General features: G+C 34.9%; 1 protein-coding gene across 2 annotated transcripts in view; it reads right to left on the bottom strand.

Moving 5' to 3' along the window:
- The window catches only part of LOC135227032 (ATP-dependent RNA helicase TDRD9-like), a 564113-nt gene that overhangs the window by 265675 nt on the left and 281291 nt on the right, over positions 1-17147 (bottom strand). For both annotated transcript variants that reach the window (XM_064266821.1, XM_064266820.1), the window contains 2 exons: positions 11768-11910; positions 11292-11458 (listed from right to left, as the gene is read on the bottom strand). In XM_064266821.1, the coding sequence (XP_064122891.1) occupies positions 11292-11458; positions 11768-11910 (310 nt within the window). The remainder of the gene's footprint in view (positions 1-11291; positions 11459-11767; positions 11911-17147) is intronic.

The raw sequence follows: 17147 nt of genomic DNA, 5'->3' as shown, positions 1-17147 counted from the left end.
ATAATATTCAATCATTTGTATTCATTTTGAAACAAATTGGAAGTCTCTAGAACAATATTTAGTTTTATGGTGAATTTAAAAAAAAAACATTTTTTTACGTCTGCACATTACGAATTCGTACATCATTTTGTGATAATATTTTTCCGGTGTTGCTTTTATTGTTTTACAATGTATTATATATCAAAATGATTGCAATTTAGTGTAAAATACAACGAAAAAAAAAAAGAAACTTGTTAGCTTTTACCGTTTTTTGCACAGCGTGATTTTAATGCAATTATGTATGAATTTTTTTTTTTGTTTTTTTCGCTACCATATATCGGCATTCATTACCAATAGAATAACTGATATTATTTTTCATTTCTGATGATTGCATACTAAATTTCAGGCAATGACAAAAAAAGGAGCCAAAAATGAACTCTTAATCTTCAAAACTAAGCGCGCTGTGATTTTTTGAAAAAAGTATTTTTTCCGCTTCTGCGCTCGCTCAAAACCGGCTCCGGAATTCGGGGGAGTTTTTGATTTTTACCGCTTCGGCGTTTAAGGGTTAAAGAAAAATGGTGTTTTATTACGAGTTTCCTAACATGTAAAGATCATCAAATTATTAGTTATAATATTGTCTGTTCGTCACTTTGTATCATTTCACCTAATATATAAATGTTTTAAATTTCCATTACATCGTTGTTTTAGCTCAAATGTATTAGAGAAATGAGATAATAATAGTTTAATAGCATAATTCTGGCACAAAATTGCACCATATTTGGCATAAATTCTTGCTTGGACCGACTAGCATAATTTAGCAAAACGGTTGGTAACATGGTGACGACATTCAGCATTGTTTACAAAAGTCAGTAAAAAAAAAAAACAACTAATGTTTACAAACATTCAAACGTGTCGTGTCTTGTACACCTTGCGCGCATTTCGTTTGCTTTTTCGGTAGTATCAACTCTATACACAGTTACCTTTTGTTTCATCATGGGTCCCAACATTACTACTTGCTATCTATTAAAACCTTTTGCCATTGTTAATCTCTGAAATAATGGAAAAGTGTTTACATGGCATCTCGCGTTTTCCTTCTTCAAAATGTTTCCATCATTTCCAACTCCAAAATAAACCTTAAGTTTCGTCTATCCTCTCCATTTAATCAAGCACCCTTGCTTGATCAAGCGTAGACATATTCTAAAACCATGCTCACACTTGAGGCGCGCGTTTCAGTAGCAAATGCAATACGAATTTAAGTGTTGGGTTTGGAGTGAAGGCAATGTTACGTACGTAGGTTACATGTGCAGTCCGGAAGCGAATGCAATCTTTAAGCTTTGTTAAGCTTGACGGTAAAGAAGAAGTTAGTCATAGCTTATATCAGAGAAGCCACTATGCCATATTAAGTGCGTAGTAATTAAGAAATTAAGAAGAATCTTTTATGTTGTACTGTAATACGTCAATGTTTACGTGTAAGATTTAGTAGTGAAACCAGTTACATACGTAACATGTTCGGTTCGGTAGCAACGCAATCTAAGCTTTTTAAGCGTGCCGGTAAAGAAGAGTTAGCCTTAGGTTAACTCAGAATCCGCTACGGTATACATTAATTATAGAAATTGAGTATATTCTTTTATGTTTACTGTAAAAATACGTCATTGTTTACGTGTGAGATTTGGTAGTGAAACCACTGTCACATACGTAACGTGTGCCGTTCGGGAGCGAACGCAATCTTAATCTTTGTTAAGCTTGCTGGTAAAGAGAAGCCGCTATGGTATAGAATAATTATAGAAATTAAGACGATTCTTTTATAGAAATTAAGACGATTCTTTTATGTCTACTGTAAAAAGAGGTCAATGTTTATGTGTGAGGTCTGGTAGTGACACAGTTTACATATGCAACGCGTGTGCGGTAACGAACGCAATCTGTATGCTTCGTCTATAAGCGTCGCTTGATATTAAACTCAAGAGATGCTGGTACATAATGGTATAGTAATTAAAGACATTAAGAAGATTCTTTTATACGTACGTATATATGTACCATGCAGTACCATAATAATTGTCAAAGTCTAATAAGCTTGAAACCAGCCCTGATATTGGACAATTTGCCGTAAAAGACGCACCTTTTTTATAAGGAAATTTATTAAACAAAATCGTTAGTATCAATAAAATTACATTTACTGAAAGATAATTTTCAAGCGAATCTGTATACAGTATTGCAGTCGACTCCGTAAAAGATTTACCATAAATTAATATCGAATGTAAACGTTTCTAGGCTTATAGCGAGATATGGTTTGTTTACTACCATAGTCCCGATATAAACCACCAGGGCTGCGCTATGGTTTGTTTCCTTAAATGCCGACTTACTGTAGGCAACTTTTTGCAAGTTTTTGATAAATATAAATTGGGTTTGATTTTAATAGTTTATTAATTTACTGTAATAATTAGACTTGCTTTTCAATGTTTTTATTATGTTAGCAACACGTTTTATGCCTACCCACTACAATACGTTCTACTTACTATTTACCTAGGTAGCCTATGGCGCTTGGTCAACAATCGGTTGGACGCAGGCTAGTTTTCTTTTATACTGTATATTATACATTTAAAATTATAAATACACTTTTAACATGATATTTATTTAACTTTTAACTTATTTAGTTGTAATTTATATGTAATGTATTGTATAAAAAGGCAAGGTTAGGGTAATAACTGATGGTCAAGAACGGATTAATCCATTTTCAGTTATTTCTTATGGGAAAACTTGATTCAGTTCTCGAAATAATCGAATTTCGACGCTCCTTCTGGAACGTATTATCGTCGAGAACCGAGGCTTTACTGTATATATATATATATATACAGTGGTACCTTGAGATACGAAATTAATCCGTTCCAAGGCGGCCTTCGTATAATGAGTTTTTCGTATCTTGGAACACATTTTACATGTAAAATGGCTAATCCGTTCCAAGCCCTCCAAAAACACCCCATTAAATTTCATAATAAAGCTAAATTGACCTATAAACAATTTGGACCATTCAATACCTAAATTAAGAATAAAAATCGAAAACCTGTAAATAAAGTGTATATTAGTGTACAAGAAATATTATTACTGTAACGTAAAATGTGGAAGCTTACCTTTCGAGTGAGGCTATCTCCGATAGTGGCGGCAGAGGAGGAGGAGGACAAACGGCAGATAACGTATGTACACTTAACTTTATGAAAACACAAAAAATTAAAGGAAAACCATAAAACCTAAATTTACGAAACACCTTAACAAAACTGTAACACTTGACTTACAAAAATCTAGAAATTACGTATACATTTTATTTTTAACTTTTTTTTACTTTTACGTAGGTTTTTTTTTTTTTTTTTTTACAAAATTTCAACTTCATCACCGCTTTCAACGTTCTGTTTTCATCACTTGGTTCTTCCTTTTTGCTTTCAACTTTGTTTTTTATCACTTGGTTCTTCCTTTTTGCTTACTCCTGCTAATACTGAAGGCCTCTTTAAAAAATAACGATACAAGGAAGATTGCTTCTGCCTACTTTTCACAATGTTCCTGAAACGACTCGAGCAAACGTCATCGAACTGCGCAAGCATACGACCTGTGTGAGCCTTTTCGGGGGGTCTTTTTTCAATAAACAATTGCACTTTATGAAAAGCGCCTAGAATATCCTTAATTTCTGCCGTTGTCATAGGCTCCTCCTCCTCTTCCTCGCCGCTGCTAGAGAACTCCTCTTGAACGACGTTAAGTTGCATGGCCTCCAACTCCTTCAGGTCATCCGTCGTAAGCTCCTCTTGGTGCTCCTCGAGAAGGTCGTTGATGTCGTCCTCGTCGATGACCAGTCCCACGGACTTGCCGAGTGCAACGATCTCATCAAGATCTGGTTCCAAAACAGTTTCGGGATCATCAACTGTTTCTGACTCTGCAGTACCAGCTTCGCCCACGTCAAATCCCTCGAAGTCTCTGACGGATACGGCATCAGGCCAGAGTTTCCTCCACGAGGAATTCAAGGTTCGCCTCGAAACCTCCTGCCAAGCTAGGTCAATGAGTCCGATGCAAATGACGATGTCGAAATGTTCCTTCCAAAATTGACGCAAGGTGAGGTTTGTGGTATCGGTGATGTCGAAACATCTCTTGAAAAGATGTTTCGTGTACAGCTTCTTAAAGTTCGCTATCACTTGCTGGTCCATGGGCTGGAGGAGAGGGGTGGTGTTGGGCGGAAGAAAAAGAATCTTAACGAAGGAATACTCCGCTAGAATATCTTCCTCAAGGCCAGGAGGGTGGGGAGGGGCATTGTCCAACACCAGCAGACATTTCAGGGGGAGGCACTTCTCTTCCAAAAAAACTCTTCACAGTCGGGCCGAAACACAGATTTACCCACTCCGTGAACAAAAGCCTCGTTACCCAGGCTTTTGCATTAGCCCTCCACATCACTGGAAGCTTCTCCTTCAGCACCTTGTGGGCCTTGAAGGCTCGAGGAGTCTCAGAATGATACACCAGTAGGGGCTTCACCTTGCAATCCCCACTGGCGTTTGAACAAAGTGCGAGCGTAAGCCTGTCTTTCATAGGCTTATGCCCGGGTAGCTTCTTCTCTTCCTCCGTGATGTACGTCCGACGAGGCATTTTTTTCCAAAAAAGGCCAGTCTCATCACAATTGAAGACTTGCTGAGAACTGTAGCCTTCCATCATCTCGTCGAAAGTCTTCTTAAATGCTTCGGCCGCTTTCGTGTCCGAGCTGGCAGCCTCCACATGACGCACCACCAAATGGATGCCAGTCCGTTTACGAAATTTCTCGAACCAGCCATGGAAGCCTTGAACTCTGGGGTTGGCATTGAAGTCCCTTCCCCTCCCTCGTCTTCCGCCTGCGCAATCAAATCGCTGAAAATAGCACTGGCCTTGTGAGCGATTGCTGTCTCCGTTACTGTATCGCCAGCGATTTCTTTGTCTTTTATCCAGATGAGGAGCAGCCGTTCCATCTCGTCGTGCACATGGCTCCTCTTGCTGGACAAAATAGTGATGCCCTTCGATGGTGTAGTTGCTTTGATGGCATCCTTCTGTTTAAGGATGGTGCCTATTGTCGACGGATTACGGCCGTATTCCTTTGCGATCACACTCAATCGCATACCAGCTTCGTACTTCTTTATGATCTCCATCTTTGTCTCCAGAGACAGCATGCGCTTCTTTCCGTGAATTTCAACTTTCTTTTGACCCATGACTACATTAATTTACGTAAAGTTACACAAATACGTAATAATACAGTCTACGCACAACACGATAATATGTACTGCAACGAAATCACTAACGAATTTACGTTACTAAACAAAATCGTTGGAGCGAACAAATGCCAATTGCGTACGGTAAAGTTTCAGGTGCAGAGTGGCCGAGCTAAGGGACGCCAGAGCGTACGTATAGAAGATGCATGATGGGAGGGATGCTGTCCAATCAGAGAGAAGGATCTCATGGCTTGGCTAGCATCAGGAACCAATGGGAGAGCAGGAGGTGGTGGCGAGTCTACTAGCCCTAAGATGGCGGCGTGCATCTCGCGAGTTTCAAAATTGTTATCGGGCGAATCTCGGACTTTCAGAAACCTTTCGTATCTTGAAAACTTTTCGTATGTAGAGCAGTAAAATTTTTCGCATTGGCTTTCGTAACTTGGATTTTTCGTAAGTTGAGCCTTTCATATTTCGAGGTACTACTGTGTAAATATATATATATATATATATATATATATTTTATATATATATATATATAATATATATGTATATATATATATAAATAAAAAAAGAAAAAAAATAATATATATATACTACATGTAATATATCTATATATATAAATAAAAAAGAAAAAAAAATAATTTGTAATTTTTGTAAGTTAAGTGTTACAGTTTTGTTAATGTGTTTCGTAAATTTTAGTTTTATAGTTTTCTTTAAATCTTTTATGTGTTTTCGTAAAGTTAAGTGTACGTACATACGTACGTTATCTGCCGTTTGTCCTCCTCCTCCTCTGCCGCCACTTTTGGAGATATCCTCACTCGAAAGGTAAGCTTCCACATTTTATGTTACAGTAATAATATTTCTTGTACACTAATATACACTTTATTTACAGGTTTTGCATTTTTATTCTTAATTTAGGTATTGAATGGTCCAAATTGTTGTAGTATTTCATTTTATGTTACAGTTATAATATTTCTTGTACACTAATATACACTTTATTTACAGGTTTTGCATTTTTATTCTTAATTTAGGTATTGAATGGTCCAAATTGTTGTAGTATTTCATTGTTTATAGGTCAATTTAGCTTTATTATGAAATTTAATGGGGTGTTTTTGGAGGGCTTGGAACGGATTAGCCATTTTACATGTAAAATGTGTTTCAAGATACGAAGGCCGCCTCGGAACGGATCAATTTCGTATCTCGAGGTACCACTGTATAGACTTGGCTTTGTTAAACGCAACTTTGATCATTTACGAAAGGAATGTATGTATCTCTTAATTAAGTTCCATTCAGCAACTAAAGACAGTGGTGATATCAGTAAAATACGATCAGCTCACCGTTTTGTTCTTATAATGTAATACAATAATTCATGTAATATGATTACAGTTAAACATGTTTTATTTAAATCATTATTATTCTCAATGCAACTATTATTTGACTTTTGCAAGTGGCTATCTATCAGTGTAACAACCTGACCGAGGCAATTCTCTCATCGGTTTCTTCTTATAATGTAATACAATTATACATGTAATATGCTTACAGTTAACCCTCTTATGCCGGAGCGGTAAAAAAAATGGTTTCCCATGTGCCGGAGGAGTTTCAGAGCGAGCGCGGAAGCGGAAAAAATATTTTTTTTCAAAAAATCACAGAGCGCTTAGTTTTCAAGATTAAGAGTTCATTTTTGGCTCCTTTTTTTGTCATTGCCTGAAGTTTAGTATGCAACCATCAGAAATGAAAAAAATTATCATTATCATATATAAATAATGCGATATATGATAGTGCAAAAACAAAATTTCATATATAATTGTATTCAAATCGTGCTGTGCGCAAAATGGTTAAAGGTAACAAGTTACCTTTTTTTGTTGTAATGTACACTAAATTGTGATCATTTTGGTATATAACACTTTGTAAAACGATAAAAGCAACACAAGGAAAATATTATCACAAAATAATGCATGAATTCATAACGCGCGGACGTAAACAAATATTTTTTTCAAAAATTCACCATAAATCTAAATATTGTCCTAGAGACTTCCAATTTCTTTCAAAATAAAGAAAAATGATTGAATATTACTATACTGTAAGAGTATTAGCTTACAATTGCAGTTTTCGACCATATCTGACGAGTTAAAGTTGACCGAATGTCGAATTTTTTTATATATATATTTTTTATATGCAATTATTTCGGAAATAAGAAAAGCTACAACGTTCAAATATTTTTGGTTTTATTCTACATAAAATTGCGCACATTTTCATATATAAAACTCTATGAAATGCCTAATATGAAACGGAGCAAATATTCCAAGAATGGAACGTATGCATTTCGGAGATTTGTGGCGGAGAATCCGCGCGCGAAGGGAAGGAAAGATTTTTTTTTTAAATTCACCATAAATCTAAATATTTTGCTAGAGACTTTGAATTTGTTTCAAGATGAAGATAAATGACTGAATATTACTAGACTGTAAGAGTTTTAGCTTACAATTGCGTTTTTCGACCATTTCGGTGGAGTCAAAGTTGACCGAACGTGGTTTTTTTCTATTTATCGTGATTTATATGCAAATATTTCAAAAATTAGAAAAGCTACAACCTTCAATTATATTTTGTTGTATTCTACATGAAATTACGCACATTTTCATATATAAAACTTTATGTAACGGCTAATTTAAAATGGTGCAAACATTACCACAATCGCACGTATGATTTTTTCGGAAGAGTTACCCCGCGGACGTAAAGAAAATGTTATTTTTTTCATAAATTCACCATAAATCGAAATATTGTGCTAGAGACTTCCAATTAGTTGCAAAATTAAGGTAAATGACTGAATATTACTAAAATATAAGAGTTCTAACTTACAATTGCGTTTTTCGACCATTTCGGTAGAGTCAAAGTTGACCGAAGGTTGAAATTTTGGCAATTATCGTTCTTTATATGAAAATATCTCAAAACTGATAAAAGCTACAACCATGGGTTGTTTTTAGTTGTATTGTGCATGAAATTGTGCACATTTCCATATATAAAACTTTATATAACGGCTAATTTTAAAATGGTGCAAACATTACCACAATCGCATGTATGATTTTTTTCGGAAGAGTTACCGTGCGGACGTAAGGAAAAAAGTTTTTTTCATAAATTCACCATAAATCGAAATATTGTGCTAGAGACTTCCAATTAGTTGCAAAATTAAGGTAAATGACTGAATATTACTAAAATATAAGAGTTCTAACTTACAATTGCGTTTTTCGACCATTTCGGTAGAGTCAAAGTTGACCGAAGGTTGAAATTTTGGCAATTATCGTTATTTATATGAAAATATCTCAAAACTGATAAAAGCTACAATCATGAGTATTTTGTTGTTGTATTCTACATAAAAATGCGCACATTTTCATATATAATACTTCATGTAACAGCTAATTTACAATGGTACAAAAGTTATGTCAAAGTGATGAAATAATTTCCGAGATGTGTCACAGATACTTTTTAGTGTGGCAAGAAAGAAATTCGCGCTTGCGTAATGATTGTAAACAAAACAACACCTTGATCCGTGAACTCCCAGCATCCCCCAAGGCGCGTGATTCAAAAGTTTTAGGCTGGTAGGCCTATAAGTATTTTTCCGCGAATTTAAAAAAAAACTTTTGTAAGTCGACGTAAAATACGTCCAGTCGGCACATGGGAGACAAAAAATGTCGATGTAAAATACGTCCAGTCGGCGTAAGAGGGTTAAACATGTATTATTTCAATACTCTCTCTCTCTCAGCAATGATTGTAAACATGTATTGGCATAAAACAACTGAATTGAGAGACAGCTGATTGCCAACATCATTTACTGTAACTATTGAGCATTTATTAAGAGTTGTTAAAATTGTTAAATCCTGCCAATCCTCAATAAGTAGAAATAAAATACATTTTTGTTCATTTCTCATGCAGTGGAGATCTCAAGAAAGAATACTAATAAATTAAAGCTGCAAGTTACAGTCGAGGGTGAATAAAAAAATAACGGCTAGGCAGCAGTGATGTTTGGAACTGGAGAAATCACACCTACTCAATGCTTATAGAATGAAGCAATATGTGCATGTTTTCAATCAAACTTCGTTATGATGAAAGGTATCTCCAAATTATATCTCTCCTAACAAATAATGGAAATGAAGATATCGATAATACTCAAATCAGCAGAGGTTTTGAGAATGTAAACAATATCAAATGCAAATGATGTACATGACGATGTTTATATTTTGTAATACAGTAACGATATGATAATAGTAACACTCTTATTGGATATAACAAGTAAAACCACCTTTATTTTGCAAATAATCACTTTTCTCCAAAAAACATTTCGATTTGTAATTCAGAAGTTGTCCTTTACTACTGATATGAGATAAATTCATGAAAATTTGCCATGATTTTCGGCCTCGTCTTATCTAAAGGTTGTCTTATACGCGGAAATATACTGTATATATAGAACATGTGCGTGTGTATGTACTATGTACATGGCAACATAAACAATGTACAAAGCTGTTGAAGTAATTTTTATGAAATGATAAAGTTAACTTGATGAAATATATTACATTAACAATGCTAGAAATTTAGAATAAAAAAATAAAACAGTTTTCAGTCATTATTCAGAATGAAGTGCATCTGGAGTTCAGTCCCATGCAATGAACATATAACGTAAAAAACAGCCAAGTGAGTACATTTTTCATATTTCAGTGAGAATAAATGTCAAACTACAATTACTTATCACTTTTCATTTGCGCTAGAGCTGGAAAAGAGAAACAGAAGAAAACAACTCATGACCAATACTAAGTTGGATAAGATAGGATTATAGCCCCTCTACCCCCTGCATTGAAACCAGCCCAGCAGCACATGGTCTCGCTACATAGCAATGTCACTAAGTGATTTGCGAATCCCCACATTAGATATAGAAAGTCATGAAAAAGATGATAAAAGGGGGTTCGGGAGGAAGTGTATTTGTTTGGATACGGTCAACAACACTTCCTTGGACCTAGAGAAAGTATATTATAGAAGATTTACCTTGAGAGATGAGCAGTAAATATCTATCTTATATACATACTAAATGCCACAGTCAACACATCTGCTACCTATATATACATACTACACAGCTTTGGTAGTGTTGGCGTGCTACATATATATGTATATGTACTAAACAGTTAAAATGGTAAATTATTTTTCTGATAACTGATCTCTTCCTTCTGTATTTCCTATTTCCTTCACACTATTCCAAATGAACACCAATTTTTTGCAAGCTTGAATTTCAAGTCAATGGACCCTATGAGGTTGCTCCATACAAATAAGATTCATCTTTTAAATAATAATAATAAACAAAATGGCCTAATTAGTGGAATTTATCTTATATATTGGACTTTCTCAATACGTATTTCTGATTAGTATTAGTTTTTCTGGCTTAGCGAGTCTACTGAGTAATGACCTATATTCATAGCATCAAACTGAAAGTTGAATCTGATATTATCTTATTCTGGTATGATCTATACTAAAAATATATATAGAATATACTTTAATTGTTAAAATGCATTATACAATCTGGAGACTACAACTGGATCTTACATGGCGATCTCTATTGTTATATTTTTGTTGGTATTTCTACTGCTGTTTAAATTGACATGTTTCGAACATTTCCCTGGTCATCATCGGGACATTGCAGAGGATGCTCTGAGTGAGCACTGTGGGTAGATCAGTATTTACAAATAATGACCTACACACCGTGCTCACTTGGAACATCCTTTGCAATGTCCCAATAATGACTAGAGAAATGGTCAAAACAAGTCTACTTCAGCACTAGATAAATACCGGACTTCAACACCAGTAGAAATACCAAACTAAAATATACCAATGGAGATCACCATCTAGGATCCAGCTGCAGTCTCCATTCTACGCTATGATTATAGGTCAATAACTCAATAGACTCGCTGAGCCTGAAAAGCGAATAATCCAGAATATTGAGAAAATTCTTTGTAAGATAAATTCGATTAATTCTGTCATTCTCTTTAATAAGACATGCATCTGAGAAGGTCTTCTCCTTCCATATAATAATAATAAAAACAAAAGTGACACAGATGAACTAAAATTTACCTCAAAGAACCCACGTGGGACAAGGCGGTATACTCTTCCATCTGAAACTCTTCCAGATCTACCGGCACGTTGTTTACAGGATGCTTTGGATGCCCACGCTAATTTTAGGGATGTGTAGTTAGTCATCACATCACATGTCAAGATTTTTGTCAAGCAAAAATCCACAACTGAAAATAGAATGAAAATGAAAGCACATATATAGTAAGTTACTCAATTGACATACATATAAGGAAATAAACAGTAATGTGACATTACAATGCTAATGAGTACTACAGTACATATCAAGTACTGTCAGACCTGATGTGTATTCTAACTTTTTGGTTAACTCAAGAACTTAACATTTATAGAACTTTATATAGTTCATGAAGTCACTTTCCATATAATTTAGCAACTATTATAATACCTGTAAACTAAAATTTCATCATAGGGCATATAAAACTCTTAACATTACAAGAAATTAACAAAATTCTGCTCACCGTATTTAATATCTGGAACGGTTATTGAACTCTCAGCTATGTTGGTTGACAAAATTATTTTCCGGAATGTTGGTCGTGAAATACAAAACACCTTCTGTTGTTCTTCTTGTGTAATAGATGAATGAAGAGGATACAGATCCCATCTAAAAAGAACAAAAACCATACATACAGTCTTTTCTCCATAAAGCCAATAACTCAGGACCATTAACTAACAAAGGTCTTTTAATTCAGTCTTAGATTATTATTTATCATTCCATTTCCTCATACTATTAGAAATTATGCTAATGGTAGACAGTTACCTCACTTTAGATTCAAACTTATATTGTTAGCCCTGAATTCTCGTCAGAAACCTCAGTGATAATCTTTATGATTTGCAAACCACTGTAGCTCAAGTATTAACATTTTTATTTTTTAATACTTCTGCAGTGAAATTCATTTCCTGATTTGTGGCAGCTCTGGTCACATTTTGTGAATTTCTTCAAGTCAATAAATTTCAATTTTTTATTCATACAAGATTTTCTCATACTGTAGTTCCTTTCTTGGTTCAATCTCATTTAGTCTGGTATACCTTGGTTAAAAGCTGTCTGAATTAACTAACACTTCAGTTAAAGGATGTTTTAGCTAAAGAAAAATCCATTCCATTATTGGACTTCTGCTTGGTTTATGGACAGACAAATACATGTATGGGAATACGTGCATCATGTGTGTGGCTCTAAGCCGAAACAAAGGGAAGGGTTCCGTTGATGCATAGGTTTCACTAAGTAACCCCCATGGTAAGGGCCAGGAAGATTTAAGCCTTTTGTGGCAAGCATGTTTCTGGCCAATTTCATGGGCTCAAAGGTAGGTTAATGGTGTAGAGGAGTTTACGGAGGGACACAAACCATAGCTCAACTCATAACTGGACGACCTTAAGAGAACACAACAACAAACAGCAGAAGAAATGTCATCAGGGGAGGATGAAAAGGATAGATATCCACATTCATGAGTAAAATAAATGCAAACAAACCAGGTTGGTGCAAATTTTTCTGGAAAAATGTCACCCCAACAAAACTGTCACAAACTATGTTATAAACCTGCTGATTGACAATACTCTCTCTTATTTAAAACCACATTTCAAAACACATGTGAAAACAACCACCACTAGATTCTGGTTTTCTGTGAAACACAGTGGACATGAAGCAGAAAGTAAACAGAAACAAAAACAGTTCCAGAAGCACAGTTGTCTGCTGTTTTATCAAGATCAAATTTGCATTTATCTCAGCTACTAATTTTATGCTTTTTGGTATAATTACTGCATGCCTGGCTTACTAACTTTGAATTTAAAGGTTTATATTAGTTGCATTTTTGGAGGTCTGGAATGAATTAATCCAATTTCCATTGTTCTTAACCATTCCTGGCCTGGTTAAATGTATATAGTACCTCAGACTTTGAACTTTATCTGTTTCAGAAGGTTGTTTGAAGTACAATTTGTTCGAAATATGAAACATATACTCCCATAAGAAATAAAGGGAATCAGGATAATTTGATGCCAACCAACCCAAAAAGTCCCCCTTTTCACATTTTTTTTTATCACTAATGTGTTCAAAAGTAAAATTCAGTGTGTATTTGCTTTGGTCTGGTATACATTGGTTAAAAGCTCTCTGAACTAACTAACACTTCAGTTAAAAGATGTTTTAGCCGAGTAAAAATCCATTCAATTATTGGACTTCTGCTTGGTTTATGGACAGACAAACATGTATGGGAATACGTGCATCATGCTGTGAGATTGTCAAGGCAATATACTGTTAAATTTATACTGCAAGTTGTAGCTGAAGCTGATAAAATATTCAGGCATGGATAAAACTCCCAAACTTTGATATGAATTCACAGACAACCGAAAATAAAACTGAGAGAAAATTATTTTAATCAAAACTACTGGGCAGGATTCAAAGAGCACATTTCACTGTTGTTTGCACATCGATAAAAGATAAATAACGTAAAGCTGATTTTACGATGAAAACATATTAGTTGCATTTTTGGAGGTCTGGAATGAATTAATCCAATTTCCATTGTTCTTAACCATTCCTGGCCTGGTTAAATGTATATAGTACCTCAGACTTTGAACTTTATCTGTTTCAGAAGGTTGTTTGAAGTACAATTTGTTTGAAATATGAAACATACTCCCATAAGAAATAAAGGGAATCAGGATAATTTGATGCCAACCAACCCAAAAAGTCCCCCTTCTCACATTTTTTTTTATCACTAATGTGTTCAAAAGTAAAATTCAGTGTGTATTTGCTTTGGTCTGGCATACATTGGTTAAAAGCTATCTGAACTAACTAACACTTCAGTTAAAAGATGTTTTAGCCAAGTAAAAATCCATTCAATTATTGGACTTCTGCTTGGTTTATGGACAGACAAACATGTATGGGAATACGTGCATCATGCTGTGAGATTGTCATGGCAATATACTGTTAAATTTATACTGCAAGTTGTAGCTGAAGCTGATAAAATATTCAGGCATGGATAAAACTCCCAAACTTTGATATGAATTCACAGACAACCGAAAATAAAACTGAGAGAAAATTATTTTAATCAAAACTACTGGGCAGGATTCAAAGAGCACATTTCACTGTTGTTTGCACATCGATAAAAGATAAATAACGTAAAGCTGATTTTACGATGAAAACCAGTGAAAATAAATGGAATTGCTTGATTTGTATGCAATCTATTAACAAACAAAAAAAAAAAAAAATAATAATAATTTGTTCACAATGAGATGTATTAAAGTAAAATTTTGGCTTAAGAACACGTTGTATAACAAAAAATTATACTTTGTTCCATGTAAGTAAAGTATCTAGATATTCATTTATGCTAACTAGGAGCAAGAACATTTGCTGAGAATTAAGTTGAATATGGCAAAATAAATTCATATTCACCATCAGCTGATTTCCAAGACAAGACATCGACTGCAATGTTAGTATTTTAAAATACAATAACATGAGGATACATACAATATTACTGGATAAAGCGAAGTAATGTATAACTTTAAAAAACTTCATGGAAAATATGCATAATTATTATGTCTGTATTTTAAAATAATACATAGCTATCAGCAAGCCTGACACCATTCCATTATCCGAAGTCGGACCAAATCTGATTCTCGTTTCAAGTTCAATTTCCTTTTTTTTTTTTTTTACTGAATTATTATACGATCTGATTCTTGTTTCGTGTTCAATTTCTTTCTGTACTGAATTATCATATGTCAGAATGCAATGAACCTCCAGAATTAGCCAATAATAATTGAGTATACTGTAGGCTAGGCTACTGTATATGCATTCAGTTATCATAGTGTACACGAGGCTAACTCTTGTTAATTTTATTCAATTTCTCTTTGTACTGAATTATCATTGGTCAATATACACTGAACTGAGAGAATTAACTGATATCAATAATTACTATACCATATATGTAGAGAGTAACTGTATTGTGTAGTGTAGGCTACGTATGTATGTGAAGATGGTACTACTAATTACCCTAGTGTAGGCTAGGCTATATTCGAGATACAATTTTTTCAACAAACGATGGTTTTTTTGGAACCTAACCCCATCGTAAGTAGGAGAATACCTGTATATATTTATTTCAAGTTCAGTACAGTGCATTTAGGTAATGGATAATAAAACTCTGGTGTTAGGTCTATATTACATCGGTTTACCATTAATTATTATGAGAAATGTGTGTTTCATAACCGCAATTAGGATTAGATAACGAGAGTTGACTGTAATAAATATCCCATTCTTTCAAAGTTGGCTCGAGCCTTGCTAACCATTACCATATGCTGACTGTGAGTCCATTTCTCCATGGTAAAAAAAGAAAAAGGAACAGAACAAAAAGTCAAATGTTTCATTAACATATGAACTAATATGCAGTGAAGGTATCAAGAAAGCAGATGATTGCACCAAATTTAATCCTTCCAAGGACATGCTAAGGTCCATAAAGATATTTCCTGTACATAGGATTATCAACTTTCATATTTAATGGCCAATTGTATTTATATATTATATATTTAAATTCACTGTGAAAATAAAATATCAATTTAACATAACATTAGCATAATTTTGATAGATTTAGCATAATTTCCTATAGAGTTTAGCATCAAATGAGAAATAAGATCTGTTAGGATAAACTTAACTGTGCCATCCCACTAGCATAAATTGGATATATTTAGCATAATTTCATATGGAGTTTAGCTAATACAGGCGGTCCCCGGGTTACGACGGTTCCGGCTTACGATGTTCCGAGGTTACGACGCTTTTGTCTTAAATATTCATTGAAAAATCCGCCCTGGGTTACGACGCTTGTTCCGAGGTTACGACGCTAACGCTTCTGACGCTCCGAGTTAACGACGCTTTTAAAAAACGCATGCTATGATAAGAATCCTTTATAGTTTAGCACAGTATAGTAATAAAAATAAGTTTTTGGTTACATTACAAAAAAATTTTTTAGGTTATGATGATTTTCGACACTTTTATGTCGTATTTTTTATATTTTTTTAGTGACGCCTCATATGCGGAACTAGTTTCCGAGCGAATGAATACATTAGCTTGGGATGCGCAGTTTAAAACAGTCCAAAAGTGCAAATAATGAAAAAATCATAGCTTGTTTCCAGTACATAATTAACAAAACTAATACCAAACAACGCCACTTCAATCGCGTGCCTGCCTGCATTTCACTAGGTTGTGTCTTGCTACGTTGCTGAGTTTTGTTGCATTTTTCGTGCCTTTACTATGGCTCCTAAACGGCAAAGTACTTCCTCCGATGATAGTTCATCCAAGAAGAGGAAGGTTATCACCTTGGAGGTAAAATACGACGTCGTCAAGCGTTCTGATAAGGGAGAAACGAACACCAAGATAGGTCGTGCTTTAGGCCTGAGCAGGACGACGGTGGTAACCATAGTCAAGGATAAGGAACGTATTCTGAAGCACGTTAAGGATGCTGCACTGATGAAGTCTACGGTGATTAATGAGAAGCAATGTAGCCAGAGCATTGTTGAAATGGAGAAATTGCTGATGATCTGGCTGGAGGATCAGAACCAGCGACGTGTTCCGGTGAGCCTTGGTGTGATCCAGGAGAAGGCTAGAGAGCTGCATGAGGCAGTAGTGAAAAAGTTTGGAGAAGGCAGTGCTGGGGGTGAATTTGCCGCGAGTAGAGGTTGGTTTAATCGTTTCAAGGCTCGTGCAAATTTGCATAATGTGAAGCTGCAAGGTGAAGCTGCTAGTGCTGATAGCGAAGCAGCAGAAAGTTTTCCAAGGGGTTTGGCTGAGATAATTAAGGATGGTGGTTACACGGCTGACCAAGTTTTTAATGTGGATGAGACTGGATTATTTTGGAAGAGAATGCC

The sequence above is a fragment of the Macrobrachium nipponense genome, chromosome 15, assembly GCF_015104395.2.
Source record: "Macrobrachium nipponense isolate FS-2020 chromosome 15, ASM1510439v2, whole genome shotgun sequence".
Classification (NCBI taxonomy): Eukaryota; Metazoa; Arthropoda; class Malacostraca; order Decapoda; family Palaemonidae; genus Macrobrachium; species Macrobrachium nipponense.
The sequence above is the reverse complement of the archived record's forward strand: the minus strand, read 5'-3'. Positions and strand labels throughout refer to the sequence as shown.